The sequence below is a fragment of the Lissotriton helveticus genome, chromosome 7, assembly GCF_964261635.1.
Source record: "Lissotriton helveticus chromosome 7, aLisHel1.1, whole genome shotgun sequence".
Classification (NCBI taxonomy): Eukaryota; Metazoa; Chordata; class Amphibia; order Caudata; family Salamandridae; genus Lissotriton; species Lissotriton helveticus.
Window position 1 is genome coordinate 430,305,439 of NC_136068.1, and position 22,542 is coordinate 430,327,980.

Consider the following 22,542-nt stretch of genomic DNA (forward strand, 5'->3'; position numbering starts at 1 on the left):
TGCTGTTCAACAGCTCTCGGCGCCGGGGACTCCTTCTCAGAGGATCCGCTGGGCCTGTGAGTACTCGCGGGCGCCAGGTGTTTTGGCGCCGGCGCTTTCGGGGCCTTGCCCTCGTTTTTTCGAGACTCCGAGTCTCTCGGGTTCTTGGGGGCCGGAGAGTCTCCTACCTTATCAGAAGTCTTCGTGTAATCAGTCTCTACGACCGTGTAGCTGTCGTCTTCGCGGCAGCGTTGTACTCTTCCTCGGAGGACATCCCCAGATCGTAGAGGGATGGAGTCGGGGCCTTCCCCTGCAGGGCGGCGTGCGCTACCCTCCGTCTCTCTCTCACACGAAGGGTCTTCGGGGCGAAGGCGGAGCAGGCGTTGCAGTCCTCGCTTTCGTGATTTACCGGTAGGCAAAGGTGGCAAACCGGGTGCTGGTCCTTCTGCGCGTACTTGTGGTGGCAGTTACGGCAGAACTTGACCGGCGTGTTGTCCATCATCGAGCGCTCAGAGCCCCCCATGTCGCGTGTTCGTTGACGTTCGTCGAAGATCTCGATGAATTCTCCTTCTCCTTTGCTGACTCTTCGTCGATGAAGTCTCCTGGAGTCTTCAGATGACTTTTCTTTATAATTTCTGTATTTTCCTTCTTTCTCCAAAAATGTCTGGAGCCCAAACGGGAACGATCCAGACCCGACCGCGGAATAAAAGAATCTGAAGATGGCGCCCAAGAGTGGGAGCTTCCGCAGGAAGCATGCCGACGTCACCGGAAATGCACCCAAGGAGGTGTGACGCCGACGCCCACCTGGGCTACGAGAAAAAAAAAAAAACAAAGAAAAGACTACGAATCCGGACCCAACCACAAGACCGCGGAATATTGCACAGCATAGTGAATCCAGAAAGATTCACGTTGCAAAACGTATGATGTTTTGCGTGGAAGCGTCAAGTGGGTTTATGTTATTATTGGAGCAATAGATAACAAAACGCTTCCATTTCGCCACGCGTAGCAGGCCCTGGTGGTAGGCCGCCTAGCCTCCTTAATGATGTCCATGCAGTCAGAAGGCAGGTTTAGGTAGCCAAACTCTATGACCTCAGGAGCCATATTGGAAGGCTCAACTGCTGCGGATCTGGGTGCTGAATGTCTCCATGGCTCTGAGTGAGGAGCCTGGGAGTGAGTCTGAGGCGCTGGTGGGGAACCACGGAAAGCTCCAGGAACGTGGTGTACCATGCCTGCCTTGCCCACGTTGGAGCAACCAGGATGAGCGTCATGGAGTGTTGCCTCAGTTTGCATGCCACTAGCGGTATGAGTGGTGCTGGAGGAAAGGCGTACGCAAATCTGTTCGACCAGTTCATCCATATCGCATTGCCCTGAGACTGCGGGTGTAGGAACCTAGTGGCGAAGTGGCGGCATTTTGCGTTTTCGTGTGTGGCGAATAGGTCTATCTCTGGATGACCCCACCGCTGGAAATATGGTTGGAACACTGAGGGATGTATCTCCCACTCGTGCATCTGATGGCTGTGTCTGCTGAGCAGGTCCGCCATCTGGTTGTCCCTGCCCGGGAGGTGTTCCGCCATGAGGAACATGTTCCTCTGAATGGCCCACTTCCACATGCACTGTGCTAGGTGTGACTATTGTGGAGAGTGTGTTCCCCCCTACTTCTGGATGTAATACATCGCAGTCATGTTGTCCGTCCGGATCAGCACGACTTTGTTGCGGAGATGCAACTTGAATGCCTTCATCGCCATGAAGATTGCCATCAGTTCCAGTAGGTTGATGTGCATCTTCTGCTGTTGCGGTGTCCATAGTCCCTGCACTGTATAATGGAGGACATGCGCTCCCCAGCCCTGGAGAGATGCGTCCGTCGTCAGCACTATCTGTGGTACCGGCTCTTGGAACGGTCGTCCCCTGCAAAGGTTGTGTGTGTTCCACCAATGCAGAGAGTTGTATGCACGACCGGTCACCAACACTAGGTCTTTTAGCTGTCAATGAGCCTGGTTCCACTGGCGTGCCAAACATTCCTGAAGCGGACGCATGTGTAGCCTCGCATGAGGGACTATAAAGATGCAGGAGGCCATCATGCCTATCAGTTGCATGAACACCTGCGCTGGGAGTGAGTGTTGAGGTTTGAATTTTTGAATCAACACCTGCATGCTGTTGACTCTCGCTGAGTTGGGTTGCGCTGTGGCAGTGAGAGTGTTGATTTCTGCGCCTAGGTACTGCTGTACATGTGCAGGTTGAAGATGGGACTTTTGGTAATTGAGCGAAAATCCTAGACTGCGTAGGAGGTGGATTGTGCGTGACATGTGGTTGGCACACTGCTGGGCTGACTTTGCTTGTACAAGCCAGTCGTCCAGATACGGATAGACATGGATGTGTTGCCTCCGAAGATGCGCGGCCACTGTCGCCAAGCACTTTGTAAACACTCTGGGGGCTGTAGTGACCCCGAAAGGCAGGACCTTGAACTGGTAATGCTGATTGTTGATGGTGAACCGGAGATATTTCTTGTGACTGGGGTGAATGGGAAAGTGGAAATAGGCATCCTTCAGATCTAGGGTTGCTAGGAAGTCTCCTTGACTGAGCAACGGGAGAACTTGCTGTAACGTGAGCATGTGAAAGTCTTCTGATAGGATGTATTGGTTTAGAGGTCCGAGGTCTAGAATGGGCCTGAGAGACCCGTCCTTTTTTGGGATTAAGAAGTACAGTGAATACACCCCTGTTCCCTGTTGTTCTAAAGGCACGAGTTCTATGGCCCCTTTTTGCAGCATGGATATGACTTCTTGCTGAAATAAGTGCATGTGCTCTGCGGACATAGGACGGTGCCTTGGGGGTATGTTGGGTGGAGTGGAGGTTAGTTCTAGACAATAACTGTGTTGTATAAGTTCTCACCCACCTGTCCATGGTAATGCTTTCCCAGACTGGCAGGAACTGCTGGAGTCTCCCCCCGACCGGTGTTATATGGGCGGGGGGCAGTGACAAGACATCACTGCTTGTTAGTGGCGGAGGATCTGGCATTATTATTTCCACGTCCTCTGCCCTTGGTGCTGTTTCCACGGTATCCACCCCTATTCTTGTTATAGGTGGTTTGTGTGCCTCCCTTGGTGTACTGGGCTTGTTGCGATGCTTGTCCTCTTGAAGCTCCCCTGTTACCGGAGCGACGAAAGGAACCGCCCCTGAACTGCTGAGACTGCATAGCTCCCATGGATTTCGCAGTTTCAGTGTCCTCCTTAATCTTTTCAAGAGTGGTGTCTACCTCTGGACCAAACAGGAAGTCAGGGTTCACTGGGTGATTAAGTAGGGTAGTTTGGATTTCAGATTTAAAGCCAGAGATACGGAGCCAGGCGTGCATCCGGAGCATAACGCTAGTGTTTATGGCCCTTGCTGCTGTGTCGGCTGCATCCAACGCGCACTTAATGGACGCGTTGGAGATTAACTTCCCCTCCTGTATAAGCATTTCTGCTCCCTCCTTATAAGCATCTGGCAGGTGTTGCATCAGCTGTTCTAACGTGTCGTAGTGTGCCCTGTCATATCTTGCTAACAGGGCTTGGGTATTGGAGATCCTCCAAATATTAGCAGCTTGATCTGCCACACGTTTCCCAGATGCCTCTAGGATTTTGGCTTCTTTGTCCGGAGGAGGAGCATCACCCGTTGCCTGAGAGTTGGCTCTTTTGCGAGCATTAGCCACCACTAAGGAGTCCAGTGGGAGTTGGCCCTTGATGTAGGTAGGGTCCACGGGCGCAGGCCGGTACTTCCTTTTAATTTGTGGGTTCACCACCCTTGCTTTAGTGGGCTCTTTAAAAATGTCACTGGCATGTTTGAGCACACCTTTGAGCATAGGCAGAGTCTTTATAGACCTTTCTGATGTGGAGAATGTATTAAAAAGAAAGTCTTCCTCCACGGGGTCAGCGTGCATATCCACGTCATGGTTAAGTGCCGCTCTCTCAATTAGCGCGTTGAACGCAGCAGTATCTTCAGTAGGCGAAGACTTGATAGCATATGAAAGAGTATCTGGGGTGGTTTGTGGGTCAGCAGGGTCCACAGGGTCAGCCCACGGCTGTGACTCATCCTGATCAGTGTCAATGGGATAGTTAAACTGGTCCTTATTGTCCCCTCCTTCCACATCCTCCGTAACATTTGTGGGAGAGTAGGCATAGTCCTGATCATATCTTTGCATCTGCTCAAAAAGAATAGGAGAGGTGGTAGAGTCTCTCTTTTTCTTTAATGGTATCCTATAATGTTCCATAGGCGCTTGTAAACGGTGAGTCGACCTGAGTCGGAGTCGATGTAGAATTTCGACTGGTTGTCGTGGGACGGTGGCTGGAACACAACGTCTTCCGTCCGAGGCTGAGTGGTTGCAGGAACCGACGTCGACTTGGAAGAGTCGGCAGCCTGTGGGTCTGGAATAGTTTTAGGCCGAGCCGTTGGGGGTAGTCAGAACTTTATCGGCGCTGTGAGTATCGGTGATGGACTGACCTTCTTCGATGGGGGCGCTGTCTTCGATTCGACCGGCTTCGACGGTTCAGTGCGTTTGAGGCCCTGCTTCGAATCGAGCCGTTGTTGCGCCGCAGAACGCCCTTGTGCTTCGACGCGGTAGAGTCTGTCAATCCCATTTTTGGCTTCGGGTCGAAAGCCTTGACCCACAGTGGCTTCTTCAACTTCGAATCGATGGTCTTCTGGGCCTCGAGTCCTTCGGAAGAGCCGCCATCTTTGGAGCCGGAAGTTGACGTCGACGTGAGCGTGACGTGCTTTACCGTAGACACAGGCGTAATCGATCCTATTTTCGGTTCGACGCCCCCTTTCGACCCCGAGGGGTCGACCGGACGTTTCGACTTGGAATGTTCCGAAGTTGTCGAGCCAATGGCTGTTTTAACCAGTGTCGGTTTCGATTTTGTGTCTTTTGGTTTCGATTTCTCCACAGAGTGTGATCGATCGACCGATGGCTCTTTGGAAATGTTCTTAGTCAGGCTTTGAAGCGGGACTAGAGAACGGTGTTGAAGATCTTGGCTAAGGGCTTCCGGCGATGCCTCGACCCGAGCCGTGGAAGAGTCTTTATGGATCCCCGCTACTGCGGTTGGGCCTAGCTCCTCGCTTGAGTCGTCGACGGCTCCGATAGGTTGTACGTCATCTCCTACCTCGACGATGTATTCATCATGGACGTAGAGTTCTTCCTCGTCCTCGTAGGTGGAGTCCGGCTCCGACGCGGGATCTGAGTGCTCTGGATCCTCTTCTTGTACATGTTCTTCGTCGTCACCACCGAAGATGTTCTCTGGCGCCGACTCACGCGCCAACTGTCGTGCTGCGCGTCTTAGACGGAGAGTTTTCTTCGACCTGAATTTTGAACAGGCCATGCAGCTGGCCTCGTCGTGGTCCGGTGAGAGACATTTTTTGCACACCGGGTGCACGTCGATGTGGGGATATTTAGAGTTGCAGACGGGGCAGCGCTTGAACGGACTTTGTTCCATAGTCGATCATCGAGGGCCTTTGGTGTCGAAAAGCAAAAGTCTTCCGAAGTCTAGTTCAAAGAACTGGAAAGGTAAAAGGCACAGAACGAAAGACAATACCGACGCCCCTAAGGCCTTTTGGCCTCGAAAAAGAGTAACTAGTAGAAATTCCGAACGTGAGTTAAGAAGTACATCCGAACCCAATGGCGGAAAAAAACAATCTGAGCATGGAGGGGATGCCCATGCGCACTGTAGTCCAGGGGAGGAGCCACCTATCTTGTGATACTTCGAAGACTCTTCAAGGACAACAATGTGCAATCATCCGGACCCAACACTAGGCGGCGATCTATGCATAGATATAAATTCAGCAGCCCACATGCATCGAACCTGGATGTTTTCAAAGCTATATTCCATGTGCATTGATGGCAAATTGCAGCAATTAATAAGACTTTTCTACTCGGTCCTTAGTACTTATGGCTCCGATGAAGACAGGGCAGTGTGCCTAAGCCTTTTCAGTGAGCAGGGGTACCTGCCAGGGTGCCCACTCTCCCTGTTCCCTCTTTGCTCTGCTAAAAGAGCAGCTTGCATGTAAGCTTGAACAGCAGGGCCAGGAGAGGGGCATACCATTTGGAGGGGGTGACACATGCGGTCTCTCTCTAAGCAGATAATGTCCTGATCTATGTTCGGGATATCCAGGAGGGCATAATGGAGAAAACCAATATACTATCGGAATTCAGGGATGCCTCTGAGCTAAGTGTGAATTAATCTAAAACTGCCCATTTCCGGTACACCTGATCTGCCTGCCACAAAACAGTATAGTGGACAGGCACCCTGCTGTGAGCCATGTACCTTTAAGTACTTCGGGATTAACATCTATCATAACCCTTGAGATTGTGACAGCAATCTGACAAGAGCCGTGGTCTCCTTTAATCTCCAGTTGACGTTTTGATGTACCCTTCTGCTCACAGGGCAGAGTGTGTCTATCCAAGATGGTGATGCTCTTCCATCTCTTCCATTTTTTTCATAACCTTATGGTAAGCTTACCTCTGAGTACCATACACGCAAGGTCAGGGGCTGAACTGCATTGTACAAGCTGCACCTGCCAGTGGAGAAAGGAGACCTGCAAACAATTCTTCAAACACTATCTGGCGGCACAGTTGCAGTGGCCTGCTTGCTCGTAGGCAGTGTGACTGGGAGGGGAGCTGGGTGCGCCTGCCGGAGATAAAGTAAAGCACTTGTTGAAGAAGGCCTTTCTGCCATGGGGGAGATCCCCTAAGGGCCCAACAGCCTTTTGCGAGGCACATGCCAGCGCCCTAAGAGAACTGCACATCATCCCAGCTATACCCCAGTACATGCTTGAGATTCAACTGGACTCCCTCTGGTACTTTAGAAATCCAGAGAATGGCTGGGAGATGTGAGAGATTGCTGGCATTGAGACTTTGGGTGCCTTGCTCTGGGATGGAGCACTCATCCCCTTTGAAAATCTGTAGATTGACAATGATCTCCCAGTGGGTCACTTCCTGGCTCAGGGCAGATTAGTGGTTAACTTGGCCGCTTGTGGCGCATCACTGATACTGAACCAGAGCAACGCCCTCTGATGCACACGTTGCATACCATAGGTCATGGTTGCTGCTTGATCACATGGCTCAGGCGAGCACTGTCGTCAACGTCACAAGAACCCCCTGCTGGCAATGCTAAACTCCAAAATGTCCAGCACAACTGTGAGAAGTTGGCCTGATGTGCAGTGTTCACTATTCTAGTGATCACTATATATCAGTCCAAACAACCCTTATTGATGATTGGTTGTAAGTCAACCTTATAGACCAGCTATCCTAGTAGCATGGATACGAGCAGTCTAAGGCTAAGACTCTAGAGGGCGTGTTAAGCCAGCTGTTTTACCATCACATTACCCCTTGAACACCCAGTGAAAGGACACCACACAAGTGTTATGAAAATAAACAATGTATTTATTAGAATCACAACAGCCCTGTACTCTTTATGAGGACAGGGTGCTAGGCACACAACAAAACTCTTACGAAAATACTTAAGTTAGCACGGTATACACAAATGCCCGAGGGGCACGAAAAACCATATACTTTAAAAGTGGAATGCGAAATTACTAGCAGGTAAGTACAGTACTAATAGGCTTTGGAATCGCTAGGACTTGACTATGGAATCGTTAGATTACTTCTAGGAGGCCTAGGGGACTCGGGTGCAGAGTGTGCACTCTCACGCGGGATGCGGGACAAAGTCTATGGTAGCTAGTAACGCTAAAGTTAGTGTTCACGGGCGAACCCGACCTGGTAGGGAGAAAACGACAGTGGATCCTGACCCTTGGATAGTGAGGCTATGCTGGGGCACCGAAATGCCGAAGTTACCTAGCCCAGGGGCTGCAGCTGCATAGGTCTCAAAAGACGTCGGGAATCCTCGTTGCCGGACCAGGAGCCTGGAAGAAAGATGATGGCAGGCGACCAGTGAAGATAGTTCGAAGTGATCCAAGCCTGGATCTGGAAGATGGATGACACCTGAAAGCAGAGGGGACCAAGTTCGTGACTACTAGCCAGTAGTCAGTGGGTACCAGGAGGGCACCGGATGGTAGTCACCTCGACTAGGTGAGTGGGCGACGCTGTGCTCTGCAGATCTCACGGACCAGGAGGCGTTGTCGGCGACCAGGATGGAGAGGCGAGCTGTCCCACGATGGATGAAGCTGTCGGCGTCGAAGAACCCAGGATTGGGCACAAAGCCTTGGCTAATTCAAGCCCACGCGGTGGACTCAAAATGGCGTCTTGAGTGGACCAGGAGGGTCCGGGGTGCTCCTCTTCTGGAAGGGAGCAAGAGCCAGTCTGGAGCAACCAGACTAGCAGCAGTGATGTCGTCGGGCGTCGTTCAGAAGGCCACAAGCCAGCGGGCTAGTAGCCAAACAACGCGGTGAGCAGCAAAAAGCAGAAGGGCCCCACGCCGATCGTGGAGATGCTGGGGGGGCTACTCTTCGGTGCTGGAGCTGCTCAGGGTCGGGGCTTCTCGGACCCCCAAAGCACTCGCCAGGAAATTACTCGGCGGGCTTGCTGTGCAGAAGTCGTGCAGTCTTGGCAATAGTCGGTCCCTTGAGGTCTCGTCGCACTCAAGGTTCTCAGCTTGGCTGTAGAGGTGAGTAGAGGTCGGAGGTGCCAGGGAAGCCGGGTCTTGTCGAGCTGGGCAGTCGGATTCCGGAGGAAGGACTTACAGCAGACCGCAGTGTTCTTGCGATGGTGCCTGCGGATGCAGGGTGACTACTCCTTAGTCACAAGGGAGAATCTTGAAGAAGGAAATCTTGAAGTCCTTTCGCAGAAAGTCGTGTCTTGATTCCAAAGATGATCTAATTTGGAAGGGGGCCAGTTCCTACCTTTATCTGGGAAAAGGGGGCTGGCACGCGACTAAGTCCTGCCCTATGGGGGGGACCAGGAGGGGGGTGGTTACACGCCTCTCCTTTGGCGGGCTTTCCCCAGGCCAGGGGCTGGAGTGCCCCTGGAACTGGTTTCAGCCGGCCTATGCACAGTGAGCACCGGGGTGCCACTTGCAGTCACCTTCCTCTGTAGCCCTGCCTACCTGGAATACACAAAACCCTGTCGGGGACGGTGCTGGCACCGCCCCTGGCAGGAAACCCTTTGTCCTTGCCTCCTGCTCTGGGAGGACTCCCAGCAGCAGGAGGGCAGACTTGTGTCTCGGTGGCAGCATCCATTTTGTGGATGCTAAGGCTCTGTCTGACTTTAACCGGGGTTACAGGTTACATACATGTCGTGTCCCTCTAGAAGGGTGGAATGCTAACCCCGTCGCCAGAATTGGCGAGGGGTTAGTATTCCAATTCGTATGACACCTTACTCGACATGTTTTGATAAAGCGATACCAGAGTTGGCATATAACCGCGAGGATTATAATGCACTTAAGAGTATATGGTATGCGATATCATGGAAACGGCTAAGGGATGGATCCCGAAAGCCGCAGACAGGCTCAGCTCATGCCAGAGCACTTATCTCACACGATTCCAAGCACTCTGCCTTCAGGATTGTCAAGGCCTGCCATAGGAGTGACTGATAGGAGATCTGTGTGTCCATTTTTAGGGTTAGATATAGGTATACTATATCTAAAGCAAAGGGTGATTACACCACCTTGCCCCAGCTGTCAAGCAGCCAGTTGTGTCAGATTTGGATGGCCAGCCAGGGGTGGCATAATACATGCTGCAGCCCCTGGTAGGCCCTGGGTACACCTATGCCCTGGGTACCTAAGGTACACTGTACAGGGACTGATAAGGTGACTCAGTATCCAATTAGATATGTACCTAAGGTACATGGAATCCATTTTACAGAGAGAGCAGTAGGCCTGGGGTCCTGAATAGCAGGGCCCCAGGTCAACTAAGTCAGAAAACCAGCAAAACACCAGGCAAAAAGTTGGGGGCAACCATAGTCGGGGATCTACCTTCCTACAACAACATATTACACAGGGCTTATATCACCCCATCCAAACTTAACAGAATATTTGGTTTTCGGTTCAATTGCGAGAGGCGTCAGGCCCCAGATGCTGACTTGGCACATATATTCTGCCTTTGCCCTGTAGGTGTGGAATTGTGGCAGGAGGTAACCAATACATTAGCTGGCATAATGGGGAGAACTGACCTTAATACCATGGCAAGCAGTCTCTTGGGGCTTGTAGGAAGCTGGCTCTGTATTTGATATTGCCACTAGGTGGTAATACAGTGCACAGTCCACACGTTTCCCAAAAGTGTACAGGGCTCAATGTAAAACTCAAAGTGCTCTATTAGTGGTAGTGTGGGCGAGAAGCCTTAGGCCTAACAGAGAAGTGTAAGACACTCATTGCAAAACAGTGATCAATAATCGCCACACGGCTCAAGAAGGAGATCCAGACCAATTTTATTAAAAAAATATACTTTGTTTGTACTTTAAGACTCACGTCTTCGTAAACAGGTAAGTACGTTTCTAATAAAAAATGCTTTTCGCTTTGAAAAAACACAGTCCAATGTTATTCTATGGGGAAAACAATATTGCGGTTATACAGGTTCAACTTACAAGTCAGGAAGGGCCAGGTAAGTACCAAACTACACTACCAGCGGCGGCTGGGTGTAGAGGTAGAAATCGCAGTCCGACCTAATGCTTTCCAATGGAGACCGGGGGTGCCTGGAGCCACACTGCTTGCAGGTAAGTAAATCGGTTGCAGGGGCCAAGCTTTAGCACAAGCACAAGGGCAGACAGCTGCCATAAACATACACCACCAGCGGCACAAGGGTGGCCAGGTCCAGGGAGCCAAATCAAAGTTGGGCGCTCAATGCATTTCAATTATTCTCTCGGCCAAGAGGCTGTAGGCGTGCCCCCTGCAATTGAGGGAGCTCAACGACAGCAAAGGTAAGTTGGGATGTAAGGGGTCATAGAAGCACAGTCTGTTCAGCTCACCAAGACCCAGGGGATTCCAGTGTAGGGGTGCCTCCGAGCATCTGAGTCTTATTAACCGAACCAGTTGGGGATGGGCGGCCATCGTGGTGCTGTGAACTCAAGTTATTGAGTTCCCATTCCATGTACTCGTATGGCTTCACTTGCACTTAGAATATTAAGCAATGGGGCCTAATATTGTAGAGTTATATCTGCTCATGCAGATATGCCCTCACCTGTAGTATGTGTATCCTGAGTTAGGGCTATGAAGCTGGCTAGAGGGGTGACTTAACTATGCTGTCAAGCATAGATGGCTTCCATGGCACCCAGGGAGGGTGCCATGTCGACTGTCGGTTTTACAGGGACACGCAGGCTGCAAGGGCAGTGGCATTGTCCCAGTGAAGGGACCTTCAGTCCCCAGGCACCCAGGGTACCATTTACTAGGGACTTACAGTTGGCAGAAGTATCAATTGGGGGTTTGTTTTGGGGAAACACACTTGTATTGGGAACCTGGACAGCAGGGACCCAGTCAAAGATGCATCAAAAGCCCAGCAAAGTGGTGGGGTGGAGGGCTGCAACAGAACCCCATTTTCTCACAGGGTTGTTTAGAGGTAGGAATGCAGGGAGTGCTGCAACTCGCTTCTTTGACTGGTGATGTTGATGGTGCACAGATTAATAACCATGAACTGTAAGGCAGTCGTGCTGCCAGCCTTGGAACAGCAACACTTTAGTGGGGTAGGGCTGAGGCAGTGGCGCTTCATGGTGAGGATGCAGACTGCAGCACATTGGGAGGGCTTCTTGAATGAGTTACAGATGGCCTAGCAGTGTTTCTTTAACCATCAATGAAGCTTCCAATTGGCTATTTAGAGGGTAGCACCAAGTGTGACATCACCTGTGCTCCCCATGCTTCGTGACTGTTGGACTGGCGGTGTGAATGGGTAGGTATGCAGGACATGAAAACAAGGGCCCTTTATATACAGATCTCTGACTCTGGGAAGGGAGGCTGAGGATGGTTGAAATGGGGAGAGCTACTTTCTTCTGAGATTGCCCTTTAGAGGACGGATGTAGTGTGCATGGCTTGTTCCTAAGTTTCTTATGTTGATTATCTTCTTAATGAATCAATGACTCCTTTTAACCCAGATGTCACACGAATTATGCATAATGCCTTTAAGTAGGATCTAATTGTAGTGATGTGTGTTGAATGCATGCATAAACCTGTGCTGTAATAAAACTCTATACAAATGGTTAAAACGTAATACTACTATAGCACCAACAGACCTCCAACTCACCCTGAGAATGTGGGTCGGTGTTCTGCATGATCTTGGTGAACTCCTCATCCATCCGCTCCACAAGTGTCAGGATGCAACCTCTTACACGCAGAGGCTGCAGGAGACAAGAGAAACAATCACTGAGTACAAGAAGTCTTTGTTAACAGCTTTTGAATGCATATGGGCATACCTGTAACAAATGCTAATATTAAGCAATCACCATTCCCATAGGATTTAGTTGCTGCCATGTTATAATGATTCCACAAAGGTAGTTTTTTTAAGCATTACCAATTCAGCTGTATGGTATTTGTTTGCACTTCCTTTTTGTGCCCCCATGACCTATATGTTATCCATCCACCTTAGTACTAGCCGTGCATACACTCTTGCATGGTGTTACCTGTTCCATATTTGTCAAGTTCTCCGAATCCTCAGTGATGTTTTCTCCAATGAACATATTGGAGTTGGCAAAGAGAATGTCGAGCAGTTCATTAATGCAGTCCAGGCATTTCTTCCACATTTCAGGCTGTTGACAGAAACCAAAAGATTGTACCTGGCTTTAGACTGCACAAGAAAGGGGCAAAGAAATGGGGAAGACAGCAGAGCAAGGGAACGAGGACAGGAGACAATATGTATTAAAAGGAGAGGGAAGGCAGAGGAAAAGGAGTCCATTTCAGATCCACAACAACACATTTTGATTAGGAAGGAGTAAAGGGATGGGTAGGGGCAGAGTGTTCTACGGCAGATAGGGAGTTATCCTAATCCTACAAAGTTGGGAGGATTTTCAACTGCATGTCCATCTCAAGGAAGGTTCCTATAAACAAAAAGCGGAGCACGCTTTTCATTTTTGTGCACGGTTACAAGTACACGCCTTGAATGGTATCCACAGTACTTTCAGAAAGGTCTTAATAGGATTTGAGCTCTACAGTGCTTTCTCGACAAGCAGAACACTAATGCTATATATATATATATATATATATATATATATATATATATATATATATATATATATATATATATATATATATATATATATATATATATATATCTCTCAAAACAATACCCTTGCAGGCATAGAGTGACATATATTATGCAAAAAAGAAGGAGAGAACTCTGGGTAGTTCCCAAGTTTAGGTGGAAGGCAGCTCCTGTATTGAGCACCCTCAACACCATTGACACTCTAAATTTGCTCACCTCAAATGTCTGCTTTTCTATCAAAGTTTTTAAGCATTGGATTAGCACAGTGCTATCCACGCCGAGATAGAAAGGGACAAAGTCTTTTGCAATTTGTACAGCAAAGTCTTTAAGCATAGGATTAGCACAGTGCTATTCACGCGGAGCTGTAAAATGACAAAAGCCATTTACCACTCCAGGCACAATATTACAGCTTTGGATTGGTAAAATACCATCCAAGCCAACCTGAAATGAATAAAAGCAACCCCTGACACGTGTTTCGCTCTCATTACAGCTCTTCAGAGGTTTAGCATTGTCCAGACACAAGGGAGCACCCAGTATAAGTCAAAACAATACCCTTGCAGGCATAGAGTGACACATAAATTATGCAAAAAAAGAAGGAGATAACTCTGGGTAGTTCCCAAGTTTAGGTGGAAGGCAGCTCCTGTATAGAGCACCCTCAACACCAGCGACACTCTAAATTTGCTCACCTCAAATGTCTGCATTTCTATCAAAGTTTTTAAGCATTTAACCATTTCTATCTCTGCGTGGATAGCACTGTGCTAATCCAATGCTTGAAAACTTTGATAGAAAAGCAGGCATTTGAGGTGAGCAAATCTAGAGTGTCACTGGTGTTGAGGGTGCTCTATACAGGAGCTGCCCTTACACCTAAACTAGGGAACTACCCAGAGTTCCGTGTGTGTGTGTGTGTATATATATATATATATATATATATATATATATATATATATATATATATCCACAATCCTGGAACGCCGAACAGCAACGGACACAGCCAGGTACAGACCACAAGCCAAGGATTTCATAGAAAAATGAAGTGCTTTATTCCATCAATGGGGATGGCGGCATGACGCGTTTCGTCCGGGAAACCCGGACTTGATCACATGACAAGACCCAGAGACATGGGTGGTTAAATACTAGTAATAACACGAAACTCCTCCCACAAATATAATAGACATAAAAGAGTAATCGTTCAATAAAGAATTATTCCATCCACATATAATGTACAGAGTAACTGAATGCTAAATGCAAGAAAACCACTAAATTCATGTACATTTTGCAAAGTCTTAAACTGTAATCAAAAATTCTGTTTGATAATATATATATGTGTGTGTGTGTGTGTGTGTGTGTGTCCGGGTTATACATTAGCAGCTTAAGGATTTTGCTAAGGAAAATGTAAGGACCAATTTTATGTGTGCCTCCATGAATCTATTGTAATATGAAAAGGTTCAGGAGCACAATCATCAGGGACATCTACTACTCTATTGCCACACCTTTCTCCTTGGCCTTAATAAAATGTCCACAACAAAAGGGGGGGAACCAGGGCGGACAATATTTAAAGGGGTCCAGTGTACGTGTCCGAAAGATTAGCCACAATGTAAAGTACAAAGTTCCCCAGATTGGGTAAAGAGGAGGTAGAGTATGTCGAAATGTAGTGTGTACAGAGAGAAAGAGAAAAGCCAAAGAAGGGGGAAATTCCCTTGTTGGGACTAAAACCCTCACACACCTAGCAAGCTAGATGTCATGCTTCATCATATGGGTTTGCTCCTCGCTGAACTGGCGCTGCAATGTTCAGCGGGCACCCTCAAGGGGGCTCTTTAACGGAGATCTTTAATCCCTGCCATATGGTGCATGCGGGTGTGTGGGGAAGAAAAAGGGTGTAGTCGTAGGAGGTGAGGTGAAGATAAAAAAGGTGGGTCAGTCCACAAAGGAATTTATTGGAGTGGCTGGCGCCCTTGGTAAAAAGGTGGGAGGGGAGATAGTTGCTACTGGTTTATGTTGGGCAAGATATCTACAACCCCCTGGTGTGGTCAACATGTTTCATGCCTACGCGGCATTTCATCAGGACCCAGAGTGGGACGTACTACACAGTGAAAATAATAATATAAGTGTAAAAATTAAAAACCGTAATCATACAACCTTATGCCAAAAGGTCATAAAGGCGCAGGCAAGGAAATCCTGCTCGGTATGAGTGACCTAAAGGAATAAAACATAACAGAACACCGTGACAGTTAACTGTTTGTCTAGCAAACTCACACGACACACATAGAAAGGACATACTCGTATTTACAAGGAAAAAGGGGTAAATCCATTGGTTTAGAACAATGGTTGCAATGACATCAAGCTGCGTCTGCTTAGTGGGGCGCACAGTCATATGTCATGCACACAAAAGGAAGATACAGATAGAGTGGATACGGAACGCTAGAATTCATAGACAAGGGGGGCACATTATGAGAGATCTTACCCTAAGGGAGATCGAGAGATGCCCCGCAGTCTGCTCCAGTGGGACCTGCACGTAAAGGTCAGGAACCTAGGGGGGGGAGCAAGACAGTGTTGATGACACCCCGTCATCTGTATTACCCCATAATGAAAATAGCATCATGGGTGTTGAGGCTCGCCAGGAGGCAGGGCTAATGCGGAGGACATGCACCCGAACGGCCGTTAGTTTAACTCCTGGAGCCTAAACCGACCAGTAGAGCCGGCCAGAAACCCCGGCGGTCAAGAGTGGGGCGCGGACCACGAGGCAGCGAGAGGCGACCCCGCACACCCAACGGGCGCTAGAGGTCAGGAATCACTGAAACGATGGGCCACACCGACATCGCGGCCACCGGAGACTAAGCCGTGCTCGTTTGGAGGCTGAAGGCGTAAGCAAAACATGGGCGTGTAGGTTACACTCCCAAAGCATGCGCGATACCACCCACGGTCAACAAAGGGGGGCAGAGCGCCCTGAAACAGTCAATCGAGCCACTTACCCGGAAAGCGTGCGGTCGGAGCCGCTAACACCTACCCCCACCGTCTGGTCAGGACAGAGCAGCTGGTAACCGCACTGGGCTCAAGAGCGGTATTAGTAGCCCGAGTCTCGCCGAGTCCGCGTGGGGGCGGGGCCTCAGCGGCACTACGCGCACGCGTCACAGAGTCAGACTACCCGATCACTGGAGCGGGGCGTGAGGGAGGATAGTGGCGCCGGTTGGCGGCCATATTGGTGGTGAAATAGGTGCCTGAAGTGTCCAGTTGAACCTATTTGGAATCGTAAGGGTAAAAGAATGTCATATTCGACCAGGACATGGCGTCGAATACCGAAGGGGAGTATCCAAATGATGGATGTGATGTATTCCCGTAAGATATATGGCCACAATGTCTCCCGCAGGGTACAGGAGCGTAAAGCGCAATTTAAGTGTGAGATTAAAATTAAATAATTTGCGCGATAAACACAAGGTGAATGCAGTCAGATACTAGACTGCGCAGTGGGAAATAGACATTACTGCGTAGAGGCCATGTTTGCGGGGTCAGAAGAGAAACACATATAAGGTCCGTCCAATCAAGGTAATTGGTTAGTACGCCAGTGGTACAGTTAGGAAAACCCTTGTACGATGGTAGAAATGGGTGGTAAAGGTTACGAAATGGGTAGGGGACATTTAATCAAGTGCAGAGAGTTGAGTATGACATCATGTGTGTTGTATGATGGTCAGGACGTCAGTAGGTGGTGTGGTGGGCACGGTAGGGGTGTCTCAAGCTAGACATATCCCAAGGTGTTAACGTGACACTAGCGACCATGGCACACAATCATTCAGACCAACAGTATCAAGGCGTAGGCGATGTACCCATCTTTGTTCAATTCTGAACAGGGCTTGTTGTGAAATGTGGGGATGGGATTCCAAGACTACCCATTTTATGTTATCTGCCTGATGACCATGTTGGGTGTAGTGCTCATAGAGCCTTGTGTGGGTTTTCAGACATCTAATATTGCTCTTGTGTTCCATGATACGGAGTTTGACCGGTCTCATGGTCATCCCCAGATAATGTTTATTGCAGGGGCAAGTGATGAGATAGATGCACTTGGTGCTGTTGCAATTCGTATGTTTACGCAATTGCCACTTGAAAGTCTCTGAGAGTGTGATCTCCTTGATGGTGCTTGTTTGGGAGCAAACAACGCACCCAATAGTTAACATTTTACCCAGACTCTTTTTAGAGGATGGGCAATTTAAGATCGATTGGTGCCACATATCATGGAAGTGCACCAAAGATTTGCTATTCCTGATAGTCAAAACTGCCAAAAGATTGGCAGATGCCCTGCAGGTTAAAATAACAGCAATGGAGTTAGCTATCAGGGGTACGCTAACCAAAACACCTTTCACCACAAAACTAGCTGAAATAAACCAAGAGATTGAAGACAGTCATGACTTCTTGCTCAAGCAGAAGATGACTAAGCTCCAGAAAGAGGTGGATAGATTTGACAAAGAAAAAGTCTATCCTTACCTCAAAACTGGATATTCCAATAAAAAATCTACCTATTCCTCTGATGAGAATTCAGACACTGGCAGCCGGAGGGGTTCATCAGGCAGTGACTCCAGCGGAGGTTACCCTGCCAAGAGCAACCGCAACCAAGGACGTGGCAATTGGAACCAGGGCTATCATAATGTACCACAGTTTCATGGTCCTCCCCCACAAATGATGCCCCCGTGGCAATATCCTTTCTATCCCCAGGCCGCACCTCAATTCTTTCCCATGAACCCTCCTTTTTTAGGCAGAGGCTGGGGCAGAGGAAGAGGGCGAAACAGAGGAGGAACGCAGAAAGGAGTACAGTGGCAGGACCAGCAAACCACAACCCCCTCAGTGGAGACACGGAGTACGACCAGGGGAAGGAAAGCCTAATTGTGAATCTTTCTGAAAGGTCGCTCACCTCCATTGAAAGCGGGGTGCTAGAGAAGGGGTTAGGCTTCGTACCGACACCTATCCCGGACAGTTTCACAGAAATGTGTGAATTAAAACAACTGTTCAGAAAAGTCCGCTTGCGAGCATTCTTCCATGACAGACCCAGCATGGAAAGTACTGACACTGGTTTACGTAAACCATCAACCTTCACCCCTAATGAAAGCATGGTTCCACCTGAGGTCCTGGCATTTGAGAAGGCTGTCTTGAAAGGTCTCGAAACAATGCCGGTTACTAATAACTATAACAATCTGAGCAAAGTTGAGAGACAGGCAATACAAGATTTAGCAAACGACAACTCCATTGTTATTAAACAGGCGGACAAGGGTGGGGCCACTGTGATTCAAAACAGCGTCGATTACGACACAGAGTGCAGACGCCAGCTGTCCAATACAACCCACTATAAACCTCTTCGAACAGATCCTACGAGAAGATTGAGTACATCTATCTCGAGCTTAGTCTTGGAAGGAGAAACCAATGGGTGGATAACCAAGAACGAGGCTGAGTTCTTGATAACCACTGACCCCGTCACCCCATACTTCTACACCCTTCCTAAGATTCATAAGGGGCAGAGTCCAGTCCCGGGCAGACCTATTGTCTCAGGGATTGGCTCTCTCCTAGAACCACTGTCCAAGTTTTGCGACTCCTTTTTGCAACCAGTGGTGAGAAAGATACCATCATTTCTACAGGATACTAGGGATGTGCTCCGTTTGTTAAATAACATCAATGGGAGGGAGGGAGTGGACCTCCTGTTGACATTGGACGTTGAAGCGTTGTATACCAACATCCCACAACAAGCTACACTGGACGCAGTCGAATCTACCTTGCTTCAGGAGGAGTGGTACTCGCCCACGCCTGTACATTTCATAATGGCATGTGCTACTATAGCATTGACCGAGAACTTCTTCCAGTACGGTACCCAGCTCTACCATCAAATCAGCGGGACCTCGATGGGTTCGACATTTGCTCCCAGCCTAGCGTGTATTTACATGGCTACCTTCGAAGAGTGTATCATTAACTCTGCTAATAACCCTTTCAGTGACAACCTGACTATGTGGCGAAGGTATATAGACGATATCTTTATACTATGGAGAGGCACCCGCATGCAATGTGAAGCTTTCTGTACTTGGATCAATTCACAGAATCCTTTTCTTAAGTTCACCAGCACCATATCAGACACGGTCATTCCCTTCCTAGACTTACACATCAGTCTTGGACCAGATGGGCTGAAGACTACTTTATACCGTAAGGAGACGGACAGGAACAGCCTCCTTCTCTATGGGAGTCATCACCCACGGGCCCTAAGGGATAATTTACCTTTCGGGCAATTCCTGCGAGTCCGCAGGAATTGCACTGATAAGGCTGACTTCAATCATGAAGCTGCTACCCTGCAACACAAATTACAGGATAGGGGGTACCCGACACGGCTGCTGCGGGATTCTCGCAAACGAGCTGGTAACAACCACCGAGAGGCACTTTTGGAGTCTAATCCTAGAGAGACGGATGATGTGATCACTTGCGTGACTTGTTTCACTAAACATTCAAGCCACATCAAGAAAATCATTAACAGAAATTGGCACATTCTGAACTCAAGCGATCTTGACATTCCACCGCCTCGCTTTGCCTTCAAACGCACGGCTAATCTGAAAGACTCTCTCATACATACACGCCCTAAGAAACAAAACAGTACAAATCAAACCACACTATGGGGCCATCCGCCAGTGACAGGACACTTCCCATGTGGTGGGTGCGTTGTTTGCTCCCAAACAAGCACCATCAAGGAGATCACACTCTCAGAGACTTTCAAGTGGCAATTGCGTAAACATACGAATTGCAACAGCACCAAGTGCATCTATCTCATCACTTGCCCCTGCAATAAACATTATCTGGGGATGACCATGAGACCGGTCAAACTCCGTATCATGGAACACAAGAGCAATATTAGATGTCTGAAAACCCACACAAGGCTCTATGAGCACTACACCCAACATGGTCATCAGGCAGATAACATAAAATGGGTAGTCTTGGAATCCCATCCCCACATTTCACAACAAGCCCTGTTCAGAATTGAACAAAGATGGGTACATCGCCTACGCCTTGATACTGTTGGTCTGAATGATTGTGTGCCATGGTCGCTAGTGTCACGTTAACACCTTGGGATATGTCTAGCTTGAGACACCCCTACCGTGCCCACCACACCACCTACTGACGTCCTGACCATCATACAACACACATGATGTCATACTCAACTCTCTGCACTTGATTAAATGTCCCCTACCCATTTCGTAACCTTTACCACCCATTTCTACCATCGTACATGGGTTTTCCTAACTGTACCACTGGCGTACTAACCAATTACCTTGATTGGACGGACCTTATATGTGTTTCTCTTCTGACCCCGCAAACATGGCCTCTACGCAGTAATGTCTATTTCCCACTGCGCAGTCTAGTATCTGACTGCATTCACCTTGTGTTTATCGCGCAAATTATTTAATTTTAATCTCACACTTAAATTGCGCTTTACGCTCCTGTACCCTGCGGGAGACATTGTGGCCATATATCTTACGGGAATACATCACATCCATCATTTGGATACTCCCCTTCGGTATTCGACGCCATGTCCTGGTCGAATATGACATTCTTTTACCCTTACGATTCCAAATAGGTTCAACTGGACACTTCAGGCACCTATTTCACCACCAATATGGCCGCCAACCGGCGCCACTATCCTCCCTCACGCCCCGCTCCAGTGATCGGGTAGTCTGACTCTGTGACGCGTGCGCGTAGTGCCGCTGAGGCCCCGCCCCCACGCGGACTCGGCGAGACTCGGGCTACTAATACCGCTCTTGAGCCCAGTGCGGTTACCAGCTGCTCTGTCCTGACCAGACGGTGGGGGTAGGTGTTAGCGGCTCCGACTGCACGCTTTCCGGGTAAGTGGCTCGATTGACTGTTTCAGGGCGCTCTGCCCCCCTTTGTTGACCGTGGGTGGTATCGCGCATGCTTTGGGAGTGTAACCTACACGCCCATGTTTTGCTTACGCCTTCAGCCTCCAAACGAGCACGGCTTAGTCTCCGGTGGCCGCGATGTCGGTGTGGCCCATCGTTTCAGTGATTCCTGACCTCTAGCGCCCGTTGGGTGTGCGGGGTCGCCTCTCGCTGCCTCGTGGTCCGCGCCCCACTCTTGACCGCCGGGGTTTCTGGCCGGCTCTACTGGTCGGTTTAGGCTCCAGGAGTTAAACTAACGGCCGTTCGGGTGCATGTCCTCCGCATTAGCCCTGCCTCCTGGCGAGCCTCAACACCCATGATGCTATTTTCATTATGGGGTAATACAGATGACGGGGTGTCATCAACACTGTCTTGCTCCCCCCCCTAGGTTCCTGACCTTTACGTGCAGGTCCCACTGGAGCAGACTGCGGGGCATCTCTCGATCTCCCTTAGGGTAAGATCTCTCATAATGTGCCCCCCTTGTCTATGAATTCTAGCGTTCCGTATCCACTCTATCTGTATCTTCCTTTTGTGTGCATGACATATGACTGTGCGCCCCACTAAGCAGACGCAGCTTGATGTCATTGCAACCATTGTTCTAAACCAATGGATTTACCCCTTTTTCCTTGTAAATACGAGTATGTCCTTTCTATGTGTGTCGTGTGAGTTTGCTAGACAAACAGTTAACTGTCACGGTGTTCTGTTATGTTTTATTCCTTTAGGTCACTCATACCGAGCAGGATTTCCTTGCCTGCGCCTTTATGACCTTTTGGCATAAGGTTGTATGATTACGGTTTTTAATTTTTACACTTATATTATTATTTTCACTGTGTAGTACGTCCCACTCTGGGTCCTGATGAAATGCCGCGTAGGCATGAAACATGTTGACCACACCAGGGGGTTGTAGATATCTTGCCCAACATAAACCAGTAGCAACTATCTCCCCGCCCACCTTTTTACCAAGGGCGCCAGCCACTCCAATAAATTCCTTTGTGGACTGACCCACCTTTTTTATCTTCACCTCACCTCCTACGACTACACCCTTTTTCTTCCCCACACACCCGCATGCACCATATGGCAGGGATTAAAGATCTCCGTTAAAGAGCCCCCTTGAGGGTGCCCGCTGAACATTGCAGCGCCAGTTCAGCGAGGAGCAAACCCATATGATGAAGCATGACATCTAGCTTGCTAGGTGTGTGAGGGTTTTAGTCCCAACAAGGGAATTTCCCCCTTCTTTGGCTTTTCTCTTTCTCTCTGTACACACTACATTTCGACATACTCTACCTCCTCTTTACCCAATCTGGGGAACTTTGTACTTTACATTGTGGCTTAATAAAATGTCACCAAAACTTTCACACCACAACACATGCATGCCAGTTCCCAAGTGAATTCCTTCTGTCCACTGATTGTGTATAAACACAAATACATTAAAAATGGGTTTTGACAAGATCCAAAGAAATATTTATAACATTACCTGTCACAACTACATTGCAGCTTTTTGAGTAGTTGATGTACGTGCTGTGCACACTCTTACCATCTAGTATTGGGTGTATAT

At 48.9% G+C, this 22,542-nt stretch overlaps 1 protein-coding gene across 1 annotated transcript in view; it reads right to left on the reverse strand.

The window, feature by feature from the left end:
- Positions 1-22,542, reverse strand: part of EIF3C (eukaryotic translation initiation factor 3 subunit C) — a 683,261-nt gene that overhangs the window by 214,433 nt on the left and 446,286 nt on the right. Inside the window, exons 12-13 of the mRNA XM_078652326.1 lie at positions 12,500-12,625; positions 12,124-12,217 (exon numbers count right to left, since the gene is read on the reverse strand). Coding sequence (XP_078508452.1) covers positions 12,124-12,217; positions 12,500-12,625 — 220 coding nt within the window. The remainder of the gene's footprint in view (positions 1-12,123; positions 12,218-12,499; positions 12,626-22,542) is intronic.